This window comes from Erinaceus europaeus, chromosome 6 (assembly GCF_950295315.1).
Source record: "Erinaceus europaeus chromosome 6, mEriEur2.1, whole genome shotgun sequence".
Lineage (NCBI taxonomy): Eukaryota > Metazoa > Chordata > Mammalia > Eulipotyphla > Erinaceidae > Erinaceus > Erinaceus europaeus.
The window spans coordinates 50,712,996-50,732,806 of record NC_080167.1 but is presented as its reverse complement, the minus strand read 5'-3'; the positions used below and the strand labels follow the sequence as shown (position 1 = coordinate 50,732,806).

General features: G+C 48.2%; 1 protein-coding gene across 3 annotated transcripts in view; it reads right to left on the bottom strand.

Moving 5' to 3' along the window:
* CAMK1D (calcium/calmodulin dependent protein kinase ID) overlaps positions 1-19,811 on the bottom strand; it is a 268,432-nt gene that overhangs the window by 145,162 nt on the left and 103,459 nt on the right. For all 3 annotated transcript variants that reach the window (XM_060192177.1, XM_060192176.1, XM_007524625.3), the window contains one exon: positions 13,471-13,602. In XM_060192177.1, coding sequence (XP_060048160.1) covers positions 13,471-13,602 — 132 coding nt within the window. The remainder of the gene's footprint in view (positions 1-13,470; positions 13,603-19,811) is intronic.

Sequence of the window (19,811 nt, the reverse complement as noted above, 5' to 3'; positions counted from 1 at the left end):
ATGAATCCAGTGCTCTTGGTGGCCAATCCCCCCACCCCAATTTTACTGAACAGAACTGACAGAAATTGAGAGAGATGGGGAAGATAGAGAGGGGGAGAGAAAGAGAGACACCTGTAGACCTGCTTCACCACTTGTGAAGCGACCCTCTCTGCAAGTGAGCAGTCAGGGGCCTGTCTTTCTCTAAATCAAAAATGAAAAAGTTAGTTCAGCAAGTCCACTCACTGGTGCCACGTACACGCAGAGCCCTGAGTTCATTCTCTGGGGCTCACAAAAAAATTAAAATTAAAAACACATCATCTTCCTTTAGTTTCTCATGCAATTTACTCTTCTACAATCACTTCTCTGCTCAGCCTAACATGTAAAAAAGTAAGTCAGTTTCAGTATTTCTTTGGGTCTCTATAGAGGACAGAACTGTCATGCCTGAGGCCCAGAGGCTCCAAGTTTAATCCCTGACATCTCCACGTGCCAGTGCTGAGCAGTGCTCTGGCTCTCTCTCTCATTAAAAAATGATGAAATGGGAGTCCGGCGGTAGCGCAGCAGGTTAAGCGCACGTGGTGCAAAGCGCAAGGAACGCATAAGGATCCTGGTTTGGGCCCCCAGCTCCCCACCTGCAGAGGAGTTGCTTCACAGGCGGTGAAGCAGGTCTGCAGGTGTCTATCTTTCTCTCCCCCTCTCTGTCTTCCCCTCCTCTCTCCATTTCTCTCTGTCCTATCTAACAACGACAACATCTACAACAACAATGAAAAACAAGGGCAACAAAAGGGAAAATAAATAAATATAAAATTTTTAAATGATGAAATGCTTTTAAAAAATTAGTCTAAATAAAGAAAGAAGACAAGCAAATCTTTTCAAAAGGCAAACGAAGAGGAAAGGGAGGGTAGGGGGAAGTACTAAAGACCAAGAGAGTAGCTGCGACATTACAAGTGGGATATGACCTTAACTAGTTGTACAGGTTCTCCAGTTCCGAGCCACTAAAAAATAAATCTAAACTATCTGAAAGCCTGAGCTACAACGTGGTTTTAAAGCCAGCGGAATTCTTTCAAGCTTTGGTAGACAGTTGACCCTACGGCTACCCAAAGTCACTGTCATGTCTCACTTAGGTGAGAAGGTTGTTACTTCTCATTTGCCTCAGGAACTGAAAGAGACTGAATTTCCTAGGCAGGTCTGACAATACCCTCACAAGCCATCTTTACTCTAGCATGTGCTCACCATACAGTTTTCAAGAGTGGTAGGAAAGGGATTTCAACTGGATCTGAGTTAATCCCAAATGTGAAGATTTTATATACTAGCTGTAGTACGTAGCTCAGCAGGGAGAGCACATGCCCTTCCATGCACGAGGTTTCCAGGTTCAAGCCCCAGCACCAAATGGGAACAGCATGAACAGGAGGACCATGGATGGTGGTGTGTCCCTTTTATCTGTTTGTCTTTCTTGGCATTATCAAATTTTTAAAAAGCTGGGCTGGGGAGAATGCTGGGTAGTCTCACATCTGTGTGAAGCCCTGGATTCATCCCCCAGTACTGCATAAAAACAAGTGAAATGACAAAAGAAAAAAAGTGGGAGTGTGAGACTGCAGGGCTCCCCCATTGTGCCTGGATGTATTCTCCCAACAGAAGAGGGGCCTTGAAGCAGTGAATCAGAAAGATGAGCCCCCAATGAACTGGCAGCTTGCAACCAAGGATTCTCATCACACAGGATCCACATGTTCCACTTCCAGGCCTGGGGGCAGAGGACTGTGGGGAGCCTGGCCACCTGCAGGGCCACCTGTCAGGGGTTGTGGCTGCCCGTGTCCCAGAGGGCATCATGTGGAGGGAAGCGAACACAGCCAGGAACACATGGTTAGGGATCCAGGCTGGGAATGTGAAGATACTATTCAAGCCAACCACTGTCACACTACCCAAGGCCACCTGCATGTAAAGAAATTGCTGCCTGGGGCCTGGCGATAGTGCACCGGGTTAAGCACACATAGTAAGAAACTCAAGGACCTGCTCAAGGATCCTGGTCTGAGCCCCTGGCTGCCCACCTGAAGGGGGGTCGCTTCACATGTGGTAAAGCAGGTCTGCAGGTGTCTGTGTATCTTTCTCTCTCCCTCTCTTCTTCTCTTTTCTCAATTTCTCACTATCCTATTTAAAAAAAAAAAAAAGGAAAAATGGCCTCCAAGAGTAGTGAATTCATAGTGCAGGTATCAAACCCCAGTGATAACCCTGGAGGCAAAGAAAGAAAGAAAGAAAGAAAGAAAGAAAGAAAGAAAGAAAGAAGTTGCTGCCTCCAATAAATACTAAAAGAAAATTAACTTTTTAAAATATAAAAAAAAAGAAAGAAAGAAAACAAATAGTAGTCCCAGGAAGAAGGCTCACTAGAGAGAGTAAATGCTGGAATGAAAACAACTACTCTTAACTTTAATACTTTTTTTAAAAAAAATTTTTTTTAAATGTACTATCTTTATTTGATAGAGGCAGCCAGATATTGAGAGGGAAGGGGGAGATAGAGAGGAAGAGAGACAAAGAGTCACCTGCAGACCTACTTCATCACTTCTGAACCTTTCCCCCTGCAAGTGGGGAATGAGGACTTGAACTCAGGTCCTTGTACATTGTAACATGTGCACTCAGCCAGGTACACTACCACCTGGCCCCTTAACTTTATACTTTTTTTAGATGTATTTATTAATTTATGTGGCTCTGGGGTTTCTGGTTGTCTGACGCTGCTGCTAGGTGGCCTTCCTGGGACATTGTGCTCATTCTTTTATTGTTTGAGAGAGAGGAAGGAAGGAAGGAACTGATAGGGGTAGGGACACCACAGCTCCCTACACTGTCATAGAGCTTTCCCTCTGGCCCTGTCCATGGTGTTCTCATGTGGAGCTAGAGCCTGAGCTCAGGGTGTCATACATGGGGAAGTATGTGACCCACTGGGTGAACCACCTATTGGCCTGTCCATAAATTTCCCTTTACACATGGTCAAAGTTGCATACGAAATGCATAAAATTCCCAACAGAACCACACCATGGCTTCTTGAACAGGTAAGCTTATCCCCTAAAAGGGGATACTTCTTCTACAAGTATCTATTCAGTGACCTCTCCTTTCCTGGGCCAGGATGGTCCACCATTCCTCAAACCGACTCTGTCCTCTGTGACTATCCATGAAAGGGAGTCCTCCCTCCCTAGAATGTTTCTAGAACATTCCAGAAAGGTGATAAAGAGGGAATGAGAGTGCAGTCTGTTTTCCTGACTGGGAGCCAGAAGAAGAGTGAAAAAGGTTTCTGGGATCACCACCTCAGCCCACAGCAAGACTGTCCATATTTCCCAGATGGCTCCATGGCATGGACTGGCTCCTTCCCACACTTTGGGGGAGTATGACTTTCATTCTATCTACAAGAAAATGCTGCCTGACACCAGTGACATAAGGCACAGCTGTCTGGGAACAAAATGCTGCCCATGTGTGAAAGTTCTGGTAGCCTCAGGAGCTGGCCTCTGTGAGCTCCCTTCTTGAGAATTCCAGGGAACTGGGGGCTGCTTGGAGCTGAGCAGGCTGGCATGCCTTCCTGGAGGATCAGTCTAATTGAGAATCTCCAGGAGAGTCTCAGAGTCAGACTCCATGGCCCGTCCTGAAATCTAGCCAAGCAACTGTCACTGCCTCCACCTCCATCCCCATCGCACTCTGCGAGGTGCTGTGAGCACCAGGGGTGTCACTGGCTTGCGTTCTCCCTGGGGCTGCCGGACAGGCGGCCTGTGTGGTTAGGGAGAGCTCTGAGCGAGGAAGCTTGAAACTGTCACTCTGTCTGCCCAAAGTGACCCTGTGACCTTAACCAGCCACTTAAACTCTGAATGATTTCTTTATCTAGAAGTCAGAAGACTAGATAGAGACCAGGATATGGCTCACCAAATGGAATACACCTCTTGCCACGCATCAGGCTCTGGGCTTCAGCCCTGGCTTTGCCATGTACATGACCCGGGTTCAAGCCCAGCCCCCACCACATTGAAAGAAGCTTCACTGGTATGGACTGACTTCCTCCCCCCCCCCCCCCGCACCACTTCTACGTCTCTATCTAAAAAGAAAAATCTAGTCTCACAGCAATTTCACATATACTGTATAGTATTATTATCTGCAGTCACCATGACTTGTTTTGTAACTGGAAATGTGAACCTTTGGCCAGCTTCACTTATTTCTTTCACTTCCCACCTCTAGAAGATACCAATCTTTTCTCTCACATATGCTTTGTTACCAGAGTTACTGCAGGGGTTCTGTGCCTGCATGATTCTCCTGATCCTAGAGGACCTTTTTTGTTTTTTAGATAGAGGGTGAGACAGGAGGGAAAAAAATGGAAAAAGACAGAAGGTAGAGACAAAAGAGAGGTAGAGACGAAAAGCGCCTCTCTACGTCCCCCGTGCAGGTGCTTCCATGTGGTTGCAGGGGGCTTGAATCCTGGTATTCGCACAGCAAAGTGTGCTTTCTCTACCAGGAGAGCCCCCTTGAAAAGTATTTTATAAACAGTCTCAGGTCCAGATTGTGGTGTATCTGGGTTCAATCCCCTGGGTCCCACCTGTGGGCAAGGGAGAAGTTTCATGAGCAGTGGACCAGTACTGCAGGTGTCTCTCTTTCTCACTCCCTATTTCCCCTTTCCATCTCAATTTCTCTTTGTCCTGTCAAATAAAAGAAAGGAAGGGAAAAAATGCCACCAGGAGCATTAAGCAGAGCACTAAGCCCTAGTAAAATCCTGGTGTGGCAATAATAACAACAGTCATCGTCATCTTGACTTTGAGATATAGATGTATGGGAATCCAATGGGAGCAGCAGTATTTGCACACAGTTGGGTAGGGTGACAGCTGCTGTGTGTCATTCTCATGGGAGCTAGGCTATTTCACCAGACAAGAGACTTAGTTCTCAGCACAAGAAAAAAAATTGTGCCTATATTACTTGCTAAATGTTAACTAGATCTATAGTGATGATTTTTATTATACTGTCTATATTAAGCATATCGATTTTATGTGTCAGTTACATCTCAATAAAAGTGAACAAACCCTGAAGAAGAAAAATGTGTGTTTTTACTAAAAGAAAAATACAAATAACAAAAACCGATAGCTATCCAAAGTCCTGTGTCAAACTGTCAAACAATGTCAGAACCCAGTCCTTGATAGCTGATGTCCTCAAAACTTCAGTCCAGCCTCCTAATACTGGTTTCATTTTTAAGCTAACTTTTGAAGAGAGAGAGAGAAAAAGGAAGAGTTACACAACTTTATAAAGCACAGCTGTTTAAAACAGCCCTGCTGAGGAATAAAGTAGATTCGTCAATGTACATATAAGTTAGATAGTAAGTCATACAGCATCACATACATAACGCCCAAACCATGTGGGAGGCAGAAGCACTACAACCCAAGGACCAACAAAAGATGGTGCCAATCCATGTGTGGGTGTCTTTCCTCTGCTCTCCTTATGGGATGGGTGGTCTCAGAAACCCTTGCGCTGAATCTCCCATGGTGTATGAGCAGCGAGAACAAGCTATTCTGACTTTTTTGGAAAACCAAACTACGAGGTCTCTCTCATACACACACACACACACATACACACACACACACACACACACACACACACACACACCTTCTGTTGGGATCCTTTACATAAAGAACTTCATAAAGCATTAGCTAAGGGGGTTTACAGGAGTAAGGGGAAACATTTGCAAGCTGTATCACCAGAGGGACTTCAACCAATAGCTAATCCTGTGAGGGCTGTACTCTCCAGGAACCTGTGGGAATGAGGTAAGAGAGAGAAGAGTAAGACAGCCAGCATACAAATACCTAACACTGCTTGTACAAATGTGAAAAAAAAAAATACCGTCATTTCTTCAATGACTCAAAATATCTAAAAAGATGTGTTTGTGTGTGTGGGGGGGGGAAGGTGGCAGGAACAGCCAGACTAGACTGCAGAAAGCTCTGTTGCCATCTTCCCCCCCCCATGTTGGCCTCCTCTTCTAGAATGTTCCATAGAACATTCTATGTTCTAGAATGGACTCATCATACTTTGGGGCTCCAGAGCCAGAGAGAACAGGAAATTGTGGAGATTTCTCTCTTATCTTCATGCCTCTTCTTGGAGCCCTAAGTCTTTTATTCCCAGCCTCCTGTCACTTGAATGCCCACGCCCACCCCTGACCTCCATTCTCATGGTCACAACAGCCTTAGGTCTGGGCGGGATGGAGGAAATCCATGGTCTCCAGAAGCTGACCCCATGTCAGAGCCAGGAGGAGGAGAGGGAAACCTTGGCGTCATGGGGTCTCTGGGTGGAAGGATTCCCACAAGGGGTGAAGAGGGCATCTCACATGACCCCTGATGTAGGAGGGGGTCAGGAAGAAGGCAGGCATCTGTTCTTTTATGTGTGTGTGTGTGGGAGGTAACTGACACAGGGAGGTAGAAGAGAACAAGATCACTAAGTGAGGGTCTAGTTTAGAAAGATGTTTGGGGGTCAGGGAGATAGCACAGCAGTAGCACCCAGGACATTCACATCAGAGGTCCCTGGTTCTATCTCCAGCACCATGAAAATAGCTATAGCTGAGTAGTGCTGGTCACAAAAAAATTAAATTAAATTAAATTAAATTAAATTAAATTAAACAAAGGGGGGTTGGGATGGGGGGGTGGCTCTGTGGGTATCACGTGCCTTGCTGTACCTGAGGCCCTAGATTCATTCCCTGCACTGCATGGAAGGCAGCTGAGGAGGGATGGCGACCTCCATGGATGGTAGGGGCGTGTTGTAGTGTCTCTTCCTCTAGCCAAATAAAAATATTAAAAACTGAGTCCGAGAGACTGATCAATAGCCTGGCATATGCATAAGGCCCTGAATTTCTTGTACTGCACAGACAAGGAGGGAAGGACAGAGAGAGGGAGGAAGAAGGAGAAGGAGTCTGGGTTCCATCAACTGGCACCCAGGCACAGAGGCCCAGTGTGGACAGTTATGTCACACTTACATGCACACCACAAGTGAGTAAGGGGCTTCTGACAGAGGTACCCCCATCCAGGATAGCCACACTAAAGCATGAGCCACAGTCAGGTTGGAACACTGGGGGACCGTGGTCACCAGGCAGGTAAACCAGCGAGGTGCTCAGACTAATTCAAAGATCTCTGTTCTAAAGGCAGCAACTCCACTTCCCTGTCTGCTGGGGAGTGCTCTCAACAGTGCCTCAGCAGTAGGCCAGAGCAATACAAATGCACTGCTTCTGGCTCTCAAACCAAACCCCTAGAGAAGAGTCTGAGAGATAGCTCAGCGGGTAGAGTGCACATCACCAAGCATGAGATCCTAATTTCATGGGAGCACCATGAACAGCACCTGGGGAAGCTCCAGAGATGCTGGAGTGTCATGTTTGTATCTTCTCTGTGAGTGGAGTGTGTGGCCTCAAGCCTAATTTCTTGTTTAGAACAGGGTGTATCAACATCCTAGCAGGTTCAAGGTTACCCTGTCACATGTTCACAAGGGGCCTGCTCCACCCAATAGTGACCTCCTCCTCCTCCTCTCTCCCTCTCTCAATCTCTCTCTCTCTCTCTCTTTCTCACACACACACACACACACACACACACACACACACACACACACACACACACCAGCAGCAGCAGCAGCAGCAAGTCTGACACTGGGTGACTGATCACATCCTCCAACACATATCACAGAAGTTCAGGGTGGCATTTTTGTCGAAAACTTGAATTATCAATAGAGGGTTTGCAGGACAACCACAGCTCCCAGGATCTCAAAAGATGTACTGGCCCACCTGGCAGTCATCACAAGACTGAGCTGTGACTCCACTCCTATGAGATGAAGGACTCAGACGTGTAAACCTTCCCCTGCTCTCCTGACGCAGCCTCGCAGTTCTTTCCAGCAGTGCCCTCTCCCACAACTCATCTGTGATTGCTGAGGGGCCTGGAGGACCTGGTGCCTTCCTGAGTCTCAGTTCCCCCACTCTTAGTCCTGGGCACTCTGGAAACACACACTATGCTTCCCCTGCTCCCCCTTCCTCTCTCTTCCTCTCTCAGGGCACAATGCAGATCCGCGTGCCTTTTGCCTGCTGCAAACCTGCTTCTCCACTGCCTCGAATCCAGATGTGAACGGTGCTTCCTCGTCACAGTGAGATCAGACACCAGAAGCGCTCGCAGCCCTGATGGGTGTGGCCACTGGTGAGTGATGTTCCACCAGGCACAAGAGGCTCTGGCCTTGGGTCCAGGGCTCGCGCTGGCCGGCTCAAATGCTACACTGAATGCCAAGGTCAGGCCGGCTTCCTTCCTTCTGCTGCCCAGAACAACAGCCACGCATGAGGCTGCCCATACACACTCCTGCTGGCTGTGTGTCACATCAACTTATCAAGCAAAAGCTCATTCCGGAATTATTTTCAGAGCTGGCATAAAGACCTCCATAAGGAACTATGGTAATTATCTTTAGAAGGTGGGAGGTGGAGACGCAGAATTTGGTGGTGGAGGTGGTGTGGAGCTGTACAGTGTAATCTTACAATATTGTAAGCCACTATTAATCACAAATAAAAAAATTGGGGGAGGTAAGACCTCCATAAGGATATATTAGCTACACAGCTTTAACCCAATGGGACACATCAATCTTTCCACCTGCAATAAACGCAGCTTGGAAAGCTGGGGGAGGGAAGCATGGAATGGCACAGGAGACACAGGGAGGAAGGCCAGGGAGGTTTGGGGTTTGGGGGGGGCTAGGAGTCTCTCAGAAGGGCCTCTGCACAGCAGTGGCCCGGGGGTCTTCCAGTAATTGGGGCCCAGCCAGGGCTCCATGGGCACAGTCACAGGACTGAGGGTCAAAGAGGGTCACTCAAGATGCATCCGTTGCTTCTGAGCCCAGAGCACCGCTAAGCTGCAGGCCGGTCCCTGGGGCACCCCCTGGTCTCAAACACCGAGCTAATTCAGGTCGGCACTCACCCGCTGGGCCCCTGCACCTCTCCGTGCATCCTTTCACATGTTACCTTGGGGGTGAATCCAGGGCCTCCTGTGTGTGGACCACCACTGCTAAGCACCCTCAACTCCAGTTTTATCATTATTTCTGAAAGGGGGAGAGACATCATGTGGGGAAGAACACAGCACCCCTCCACATCCATGGAGTTCCCCTCTCTGGCGCTGTCCAAGGTACTCTCATGTGTACTAGAAAACAGGGTCTAGGGAGTGGGGCGGTAGCGCAGCGGGTTAAGCGCACACAGCGCAAAGTGCAAGGACAGGTGTAAGGATCCCAATTCGAGTTCCCGGCTCCCCACCTGCAGAGGAGTCGCTTCACAGGCGGTGAAGCAGGTCTGCAGGTGTCTGTCTTTCTCTCCCCTTCTCGGTCTTCCCCTCCTCTCTCCATTTCTCTGTCCTATCCAACAACGACGACATCAATAACAATAATAAAACACCAAGGGCAACAAAAGGTAATAAATAAATATTTTAAAAAAAAGAAAACAGGGTGACACATGGAAGGGCTGCACTCTACCTGCTGAGCTATCATCCAGCCCCTGTGCCCGTATTTCTGGTCTCAGTTCATGAGGTCATTATCCACCCAGGAACCTGGTAATTCTCCAGGATCCTAGTCCCCTTCCACCTGCTCTGCCCACTCCTGCCAGAGCCCAGAGTTTTGGAGGTTCTGTTTGGGGCACAACTTCCAGTGTCTCTTCCACCCATCCCATACCTCAGGTGCTGCTTCCCAGACTCCCCCAATTATCATCATTAAACAATTCCAATCAGAAAGCTCCTTCCATCATAACCATCAATGGCTCCCTACTGTCCACAGACGAGATTCTGACCTCTCTGAGCTCACCTGGAACCAGGTCCCACTAGCTACGTGATGAGCTACATGGAGTTCCCAGCTCACCAGTCCATTCATTTCTCCTCCCTCTTCACCTGTCTGGAATGTCCCTCTGCCTCTTTCCCTCGTGCACAATCTCCAGTGCCTGCACCAGCTCTACTATGAAAGCTTTCCTCACACTCCATCTCAAGGAAGGAGCAGACAGTCTGGCCACCCTGGGGCCCTGGCTAGCAGGAGGGCTTGTGGCCCTAACAGAACTGTGAGTGTCATGGGGACAAGAATGGTACATATGGGAGTCAGGCAGTAGCACAGTGGGTTAAGCACATGTGGCACAAAGCACAAGGACCGGTGTAAGGATCCCGGTTCGAGCCCCCGGCTCCCCACCTGCAGGGGAGTCGCTTCACAGGTGGTGAAGCAGGTCTGTAGGTGTCTATCTTTCTCTCCTCTTCTCTGTCTTCCCCTCCTCTCTCTATTTCTCTCTGTCTTATCTAACAATGACGACATAAACAACAACAACAATGAAAAACAACAAGGGCAACAAAAAGGGAAAGTAAATAAGTATTTTTTTAAAAATTTTTTTAAAAGAATGGTACATGTAACTTTCCCAGACTCAACACCAGCCACTGTTGATGGACATGCACTGGGGGTTTGAAGATGCTGGTTAAATGTCTACTTAAGAAAAAAAAAATCTGGGGAGTTGGGCAGTAGCGCAGCGGGTTAAGCACACGTGGCGCAAAGCACAAGGACTGGCTGAAGGATCCCGGTTCGAGCCCCCAGCTCCCCACCTGCAGGGGAGTTGCTTCACAGGTGGTGAAGCAGGTCTGCAGGTGTCTATCTTTCTCTTCCCATCTGTCTTCCCCTCCTCTCTCAATTTTTCTCTGTTCTATCCTACAGCAACAGCAATGACAACAGTAACAATAATAACAACAACAAGGGCAGCAAAAATGGGGGGGGAAATGGCCTCCAGGAGCAGTGGATTCATACTGCAGGTACCGAGCCCCAGCAATAACCCTTGAGGCAGAAAGAAAGAACGAAAGAAAGAAAGGAAGGAAGGAAGGAAGGAAGGAAGGAAGGAAGGAAGGAAGGAAGGAAATCTAGGGGCCAGGTGATGCAACCAGTTGAACATACATGTTCAATGCACATGTACAACTAAGCACAAGGACCCAGGTTCAAGCCCCAGGTCCCTACCTGCAGGGGGTAAGCTTCGTAAGTGGTGAAGCAGTGCTTCTGGTGTCTCTCTACCTCTGTCTCCCCCTTCTCTCTGTCTCTATAAAAAAAGAGAGAAAGAAATCTGTATCCTTAGAGCACTGCTCCACAACCATGTATGGAGCTCCCTTGGCACTGTCCATAGTGCTGCCACCTGGGGTGGAAATTTGAACCCAGGGCATCACATATGGCAAAGCCTGAGCTCCATCTGCTGAGCCATTGCCCAGCCCCTGCCTCCATGTTTTCAAATGCCACTCCACCCCCATTCTCCCACCCCAAAGCTGACATAGTCCCTGCAATCAAGGTTCTAGAAAGTTCTGGATTGTCCAAAATTCCATTACTTCCACATTTGCCGCATGGTTGCAACTTAACACCCAGAGAATGAAAATACTCCCTTCTCCAAGTACTGTTTTCCTTTGAAAAAGAGTGCTTTATATGAATGTCTCATTAACAGAGTGTGTTCTTGCTAGATATTAATGTTCTTAGAGTAATGAGTTTTCTTTCTTGTGGAGTCATTTCAAGCAGGCCTCTCAAGAACAAATGGAAACTCTTGGGACCCTAACAGACAATCCAGGGAACCTAGACACCACCCAGCCAAACAAGTGGAAACTCTTACCTCTAGAGTGATAGGAGGAGCTTGTAAAGGCAGGGGGGGGGGGTGTGCTGGGTGCTACAAAGTGCTTCCGTTCCGCTTTGCTTATCATTGCAGACACTTCAGCTCTGTGCTGATTCTGAGCCTCACACATTTCAAGCATAAATCTAACCTCTTTTACTAATGGAAACTTACACTTTTTTTTTTTTTAGCTATTACTGTTATTGTCACTAAGGCTTTACCATTCCAGGATGACTTTCTCAGAAAGAGGAGGAAAGGAAAAGAGGGGGGGTGGTGATGACAGCACAGTACCCAAGTGTCCCCCGTGCTGCAGTACTCCCATGTGGTGTGCTGCAGATCACGCACAAGGTAACGCAGGCACTTGCCCAAGTAAGCTACCTTGGGTGAACCCATAACTCATAGCACAATACTGAGAGAGAGAGAGAGAGAGAGAACACAAACATGCAAAAGCAGGAACCAAACAAGGCTATATTTCCCTAAGCTTTGTGAGACGCAGGGGAGTGGTCAGGTTGAGGTGTGTGAGGAGCAGGGCTAGACACCCAATGATGAGAGGGTATTGGGGGGTCACATCAGGTAGGTCCTGTGTGTGCCATCACACAGAAGATGAGATTCCGATTTGATCCTGTGACACAGGGAGCAAAGTAAGACTCAAGAACCAGGCAAAGTGCCAGATCAATGGCACTCTGTTGGGTAACTGGGGGGAGGGGTAACCTGTATAGGAATCACACTGATGGGGTCAGCACTGCAGTCCCTGCCACACACAGGGCCTTGGAGAAGGGACTTTCTTCTCTGGGCTTCACACACTCATTATACAATAAAGCAATGAATAATAAAGCAATTAAACAATATCAGTGCTGGTGACAAGTATGGTTACTGGGTGCTGGCTGTATAGCAGATGCTAGGGAATGAGCACCTGTGAAGTCCAATTTATTTATTCATTTATCTTTGCCATCAGGGTCATTGCTGGGACTCGGTGTCGGCATGATGAATCTACTGCTCTCAGCAGCCACTTTTTCATCTTTTTTTCTTCCTTTTATTTGATAGGACAGAGAGACATTGAGAGGGGTGAGGGAGACAGAGACACCCAAAGACCTGCTTCACCACTCATGGAGCTTCACCCTCCCCCTGCAGGTGGGCTTGAACCCATGTCCTTGCACATGATAATATGTGCACTTAACTGGGAGCATCACAGCCTGAACCCACAGAGTCCAGTTATTATTCTGGTTTTTGAGAAAGGGAGATACCACAGCACTGCTCCACCATCCACATTGCTCCTAAGCACCTTCCATTATGCTCCTATGTGGTGCTGGGGTTCGAACCCAGGGCCTCACACATGGTGAGGCACGAGCTCTGCTGTGGGCGCCATCTCCCAGGCCCTGGTCGCCTGTGTTTGAATGCCCTCTCTGTCAGTGCCTGTTATCTGAGGGAGGCACAGGGGCTGTGGCATAAACTGACTTAAGAAGGCAGAGTTCCAGCAGCTGAAAGCACTTTTCAGACACTTGCTCCCAGGACACCCTGCTAAGCACTAATGCCACTGTGTTAATGGGAATTTACCTAGGGGGCACAGGGCCCAGAGCTGGCGGCAAGGGTGAACCCTGGGGGCTCAGATCAAAGTCAAGTGCATCAGTCTGCTGCTCTGTGGAAGGAAGAGTCACCCCACGTGTCCACTGCAGGCAGCCCGAGAGGAGAGAAACATGCGAAAAGCTCTCTAAACTCACAGCACAAAGGTCAGTCAAGGTTACCTGAGCCCCCTGAGCCCCATGCTGGGGACAGGTGGCCCCTTGGAGGATGTCTATGAGGCCAGCCCGGCGGCAGGCCTTCTCCATCCCCAGTGGGGGAACATGCTCAGCTTGCCATCAGGACAGGGGTTAGGGGCTCCTGGTACTCACTTCCTCAGGACGGCAATCTCATTCTCGATGCTGCTCTCCTTGCCCTTCAGCGCCTTCTTGGGGATGCACTTGACTGCAAAGACTTTTCCAGTTGCCTTCTCTTCGGCTAAAACCACTTCTGAAAACGCCCCACTGTGAACACAAAGGGAAAGTGGCTTTAGATTTGAGACCTGGGGTTTCCTGAGGGTCTACAGGTTTCAGTATCATTTCATCTCAGAAAAGACTGGCCGATTTGGGGGCTGGGAAATAGCTCATCTGGCAGAGTGTATGCCTTGCTGTGCATAAGGCCCTGGGGGAACTCTTTGGACCATGGAGCCACGCTGTGATGTCTCTCCTCTCTGTTACTCTTTCCAAAATAATGAAAACACTGGCCTGGGGTAGGAGGGAATACTTAACACTAGCATTGCACATGTGTGAGGCCCTGGGTTCATTTCCAGCACTGATTTAAAAAAATGTTGAGGGATCTATTCAGTGGCACACCTGGTTGAGTGCACACATTACAGTGCACAAGGACTCAGGTTCAAACCCCTGGTACCCACCTTCAGGAGGGAAGCTTCATGAGCAGTAAAGCAGTGCTGCAGGCATGTCTCTTTTTTCCCCCTTCCCCATTTATTTCAGTCTATTTCCACTACATTTTAAAAGTATTTTTATGACAGAGAGAGACAGAATATTGCTGCAGTGTCTAGGGCTTTGTGTATGTAATTCCTGTGCTCCACCACGGAGCCACCCCTAGGCCCGTTGCAACATTTTTGTCTGGTATCTCTCCTGGTCAAGCTTTCATGTGCAAAGCAGCAGACACACAACTTTGTGTCAGGGGTGATAGAGAGGCTGAGTCCCCAAAGTTGGGCCACCTCTGGGGATGGGGGGGCAGCCACCCAGCAGAGGAGGGTTGTAGTGCCCAAGACACTTGAAGCCCAACATAGACACTCCCAGAAAGGGCCTGGTAGTGAAAGATCATCACCACCCCCCATCTTCTTCCCCAAGAAATAAGCAAGAGATACCTAACTGGACACCTCACAGACCCACTCAGCCCCAGAACATTCCAGAGTATTTGACAAACATTAATTAATTCTTGCAGATAGGTAAGAATGTAAGAATGTAATTAGAGCATGAGCTGACTCAATGTGTGGTATTGACACAGGGTGAATTAATAGGTAGGGCACACCTGGCTTCAATAAGCAGCTTGCTTCTTTCATACACCAAACACAGACACACATGCAGCCTTGAATGGAGGTGGGGAGGCGGTGCAAGGGAAGCATTCCACCTGCAGACAGAAATGAAATGCTTACAGGGCACAGTGACACACCCAGAATGTCATCAGGGCCCAGAGGCCCCATTTCAGGGGGCTCCCCAAAGATCCATGGGCCCCAGGATCAGTTCCCAGTAGTCACTCTCCACTTCTCTCATCGCCAGTGATAGCTTCTTGAAACTAACAGCCTGAAGCAGCCTCCAGGACGCAAATGGACACAGCGCCCTGCTGCTGGGAGGGAAGCCCAAGCCTGTGTGAACCTCACCACCCCACTGAGCCACCTCCTGTGTCTGTGCAGCTGTGATCTCACACCCCTCTGTAGCCAGCCACCCTGCTTTTTCATCTGAGGCTCTGCAGGACTCACAAGTCCTCCTCTGTCTGCAGGCTGTCAGGAACAATCCTACTCCCCAGGGAGATGCTGCACATGGCTTCACGGTGAGAGGTAAATGCTCCGGCAGCCACAGAAGTCTCCAGAAGCACTATCTTCCCACTGAAGGGCCTGCTAGAGCTCCCCAGACAGCATGAAGAAGGTGCCTCAGCAGGGAGGGAGGACCTGCTTCCTGTCCCCGCCTGACAGCAGCCATAGCCACAGAAAGGCAGGTCTGGGTTTCTGAAGCTCATCAGTCCCAAGGAAAGAAACAGTTTCCACTTGGGGCTCTTCACCTCGAGCCAGTGGCTCTCAAGCACGGATCTTCCAGGCCAGGGGAGAACTGCACAGAGTGGAAGGGCAGAAGGGGCACTCTGCCTAAGAGCCCACTGGAAATGTACAGCCCACAGACAACTGCCACAAAGGCTTCTCCTCTCGCAGGAGACAAAAATCTTCAAAACACAGCCAGGACAGCAACTGTGGAGCAGACATTTGGAAACCCCACCCCAGTTTCTTTCCAGGGTGAGAGATGGGAGCAGTCACTTCCAGGGGCCCTGTGTCCCAGACAAAGGACACTGCAGGGGCCCCCACTACCATTGTCTCCTCATTCTGGGCATGGGGTAGTGGAGACCTGGCTTCTTGGAAAGTGGGTGCCAATTCACTCACACCTCCTACTAGCCAAGTTTGCATCCCCTTCCTGGAGCTTCAAAACAAAGATTTCCATCTCCTTGGAGGATGTGAGGTTAGAGCAAATGGTTATTGTCCCTGCAATAAATAGAAATCACTTGAAGACACTTCCCCTGTTCTGAGGAGGCTAATTAAAAACATCAGAAGCACAATAGCATGAATGAAGAGTTTGGGCCCTGTAAATGTAATTACACAACAATGCGTGCGTGTGTGTGTGTGTGTGTGTGTGTGTGTGTGTGTGTGTGTGTGTGTGTGTGTGTGTGTGTGTATGTGTGTGTAGAAGGCCAGCAGGAAGAAGGAAGGAAAACAGTTAGAAAAGTAAGTGGACCTAAGTTGGAGGTGAGAGTATTTTTCATACACATATCATGGGGAGATGGGAAATTGTCCCTATGTGTCAGAACTGTACTGTATACCAATTAACCCTGGCTCCCAAAAAATGATAAAGAAAAAAAAACATATCAAAAGAGTGGAAGTTTTAGTTGAGACACAGATTCAGGCATACATGTAGTCATGGTTAAAAATGAAGTTTGTTGGGGCCAGGCAGTAGTGCAGTGGGTTAACACACATGGTGCGAAGCACAAGGACCGGCACAAGGATCCTGCTTCGAGCCCCGGGCCCCCACCTGCAGGAGGGTCACTTCACAAGCGGTGAATCAGGTTTGCAGGTGTCTTTCCCTCTGTCTTCCCTTCCTCTCTCGATTTCTCTCTGTCCTATCCAACAACAATGACAGCAATAACAACAACAATAATAACAATGATAAACAACAAGGGCAACAAAAGGGGAAAAATAGCCTCCAGGAGCAATAGATTCGTAGTGCAGGCACCGAGTCCCAGCAACAACCCTGGAGGGGAAAAAAATGAAGTTTGTTTTTGTATGTGTCATTCAGAAAAGAAAAAGAAAAACCTAGTGAACGGTGTTGAAGTTAAGAAAAGAAAAAAAGAATGAGAAGAAAAAGAAAGAAAAATGGTCTGAAAGCCAGAAAGCCTACAAAAGTCTAGGAGATAAACACACCTAGGAACAGAAGCTGGGAGGAAAAGTCACAAAAATTTTCAAAACGCACAAGAGTCTGAGCGGGTTGCATGTGCCCTAGTGACAAACGGCTCTGCAGAGAGGAAGCTGAAGCCACAAGACACTGAACCGGCCTCTTTTATTTTAATGCAGCCTGGGGGGCAACTCTGAGCCTCTGACACGAATAACACTACTGTGAGACCTCCCTGGCCCAACTTTTCATTTTTTCTATTTAGATAGAGGGGGAGAGAAACACCAGAGCATTGCTCCACCCTTCATAGAGCAGCCCCTGCCCCCAGTGCTGTCCATGGCATTCTGCTGTGGTGCCAGGGTTCAAGGCCAGGACCTCACAACCAGTGAGGCGTATTAGATAAGTCATCTCCTGGTCCATGAACTGGCCTCTTGAAATGGCAGATGCCCACTGTGTTCTCTAGGTGGTCCTGAGCAGAGAAAAGGGCATCAACATCACCCATACTCCTCTCTCCTCTCATTTCTACTGACCACTGACCCAATCCAGAAATCCATCCACTGCGCTCTCCTCTCTCACTCCCATTTCCATCACCAAGTCCATCCAGATCTGATTAACAGACCCTCAAATGCCTACATCCCCACCCACTGCCTCTGATCCAAACATCAATCATCTCTCTCTCCCTCTCTCTCTCTCATCCTCTTTTAGAACTCTCTCCTGGTTCCCCTGTCCCCTGTCCCCTGTACTCTGCCTCACAGCTACCATCTCCTCCTCTGCAGCTGGAATTCTTTCCTAAAGCAAAGACCTAGGGTCCTAAGCTCAGTGTTATTCCTCTGACAGAGGACAGGCTTCCTTGTATGAGGTCTTAAGAGCCTCCCTCCCCACCACCCTGAAAACTGCAAGGGTGAGGCTCAAACTCCTGAGCATAGTCCCCATGGTATTCAAGCTCCCAAACTGAGCTCTGGTGCAGGCTCTGAGGCCTCTGGAGTCAGCCCCCACTGCCATCTCCCCACCACCACTCACTCACAGTCTGCTTCACAACCTCACCTCAAGCACACTTTGTTGTTCTCACCACCAGGCCCTCCCTGCCTTCCTTTTCAAATGCCATTCCTTCTTCTACTTAGCATCATGCCACCTCAGCTTTAAAAGCTCCCAGTAAAAACAACAAGGGCAACAAAAGGGAATAAATAAATAAATATTAAAAAAGAAAAGAAAATTAAAAATAAAATAAAATAAAATAAAATAAAATAAAGGCTCCCAGTAGCACAGCCACACTTGGAGATTCCAGGCACTCACCAATCAGGTGAGTCACACCAAGCTTAGGCCCCAATGCAGAGCAGGGTCCTGAAAGCACGGTGTGCTCACGAAACCGAGTACACACAGGAACCAGGTGGGAGGGTCACCCAGTAGGGACAACATGTGGCCATGCATGAAGACCTGGATTCAAGCCCCCAGTGCACACCTTCTGGGATCCAGGGACATGCTGCAGATGTCTCTCTCTGCAATTGGGTGGTGACACAGTAGATAAAGCATCAGATGCTCAGGCATGAAGCACCAGGTTCTATCCCCAACATTGCATATACCAGAATAATGCTCTGGTTCTACCCCACCTCCTCCTCCCCGCCTCCTCTTCTTCTCTTCCTTCTCCTCCTCTCAAGCTCATAAATAGATAAGTAAGTAAATCCAAACAAAAGTGCATGCTAACATTGTGTCTGGGGAATACATGTGCTTTAATTCACTGTGACACAGGGACATGGAGTGAGGACTTCTTGACAGGCTCACTGAAGGCAGGACTGCCACAACCTTCAGATATACATGTATGTATGTATATATGTATGTCAAGGGTGCAGGCAGTAGCACACCCAGTTAAGCACACATATTACCAAGCGCAAGGACCCTCACTCCCCACCTATGGGGGGATGCTTCATAAGTGGTGAAGCAGATCTGCAGGTGCCTATCTTCTCTCTCTCTCTTTATCTCCCCTCCCCTCTCAATTTCTCTCTGTCCTTTCAAGAATAGTAAAAAAGGGAAAAAAAGTACAAATGGCAGCCAGCAGCGGTACATGAAGTGCCAATACCAAGCACCAGCAATAACCCTAGTGGCAATTTTAAAAAAATCATGGTAACAGGGCCAGGAGATAGCCCACCTAGGAGAGCACTCACCTCTGTAGAGTGGGAGGAACCAGGCTGGAGGCCCAGCACTACATGGGAGCACCTTGGATTGCACTGGGGAAGCTCCATGGACAGTGGAACAGTGTTGTGGTCAGTGTCTCCCCTGCCACAAAGAGAATGGAGACACCGGCCTGGGAGGCCACTTAGTATGATTGTTCATGTGCTATACACCAAGTTCATGGCCCAGCACTGCACAAAAGAACTTAGTAGAATAGGTAATTTATCAATTTATGATACCTCCACATGCTACCATATGATATATATGTTGTCATACATAGGAGACATACCTCCCCCCCAAAAAAAAAAAAGGAAGTAAAATTTGGTAGGGAAGAGAAAGGGGTATTTTTTGATACTTGGAGGGCTTTGTAAAATGCATAATCATGAGAGAAATTAAAAGACTAGTGTTTAAATCTGTACTTTTCCAAGCTATGACAAGCCCCTTATTTGATGATGAAAGAAAACCATTATTCTACTTACAAACACACACACATTTCCCTCTAAATTAAATTTCTCTGATCAGTTACACAAATAAGCAGACAAAAAGTCATTCTGGAAATGTTCAGTACTTTCAGCTCCTGAATGTAAGCTGTAGCAGTGATGAAAGCTACGTTCGTCTGCCTTCCTGTTATCATGTCCCACAAAACTCAGATCATGGGGCAGGGGTAGATAGCATAATGGTTATGCAAACACTCTCATGCCTGAGGTTCCAAAGTCCCAGGTTCAGTCCCCTGCACCACCATAAGCCAGAGCTAGGCAGTGCTCTGGTAAAAAAAAAAAAAATTAAAACTCAGATCATGGACAGCAGCTGACTGAGTGGGAGCAGACACATGTGCTGTGTGTGAGCTGACTTTCAGAACTAGAGGGACAGGGCACCTCTGCTCTTTCCAGGAA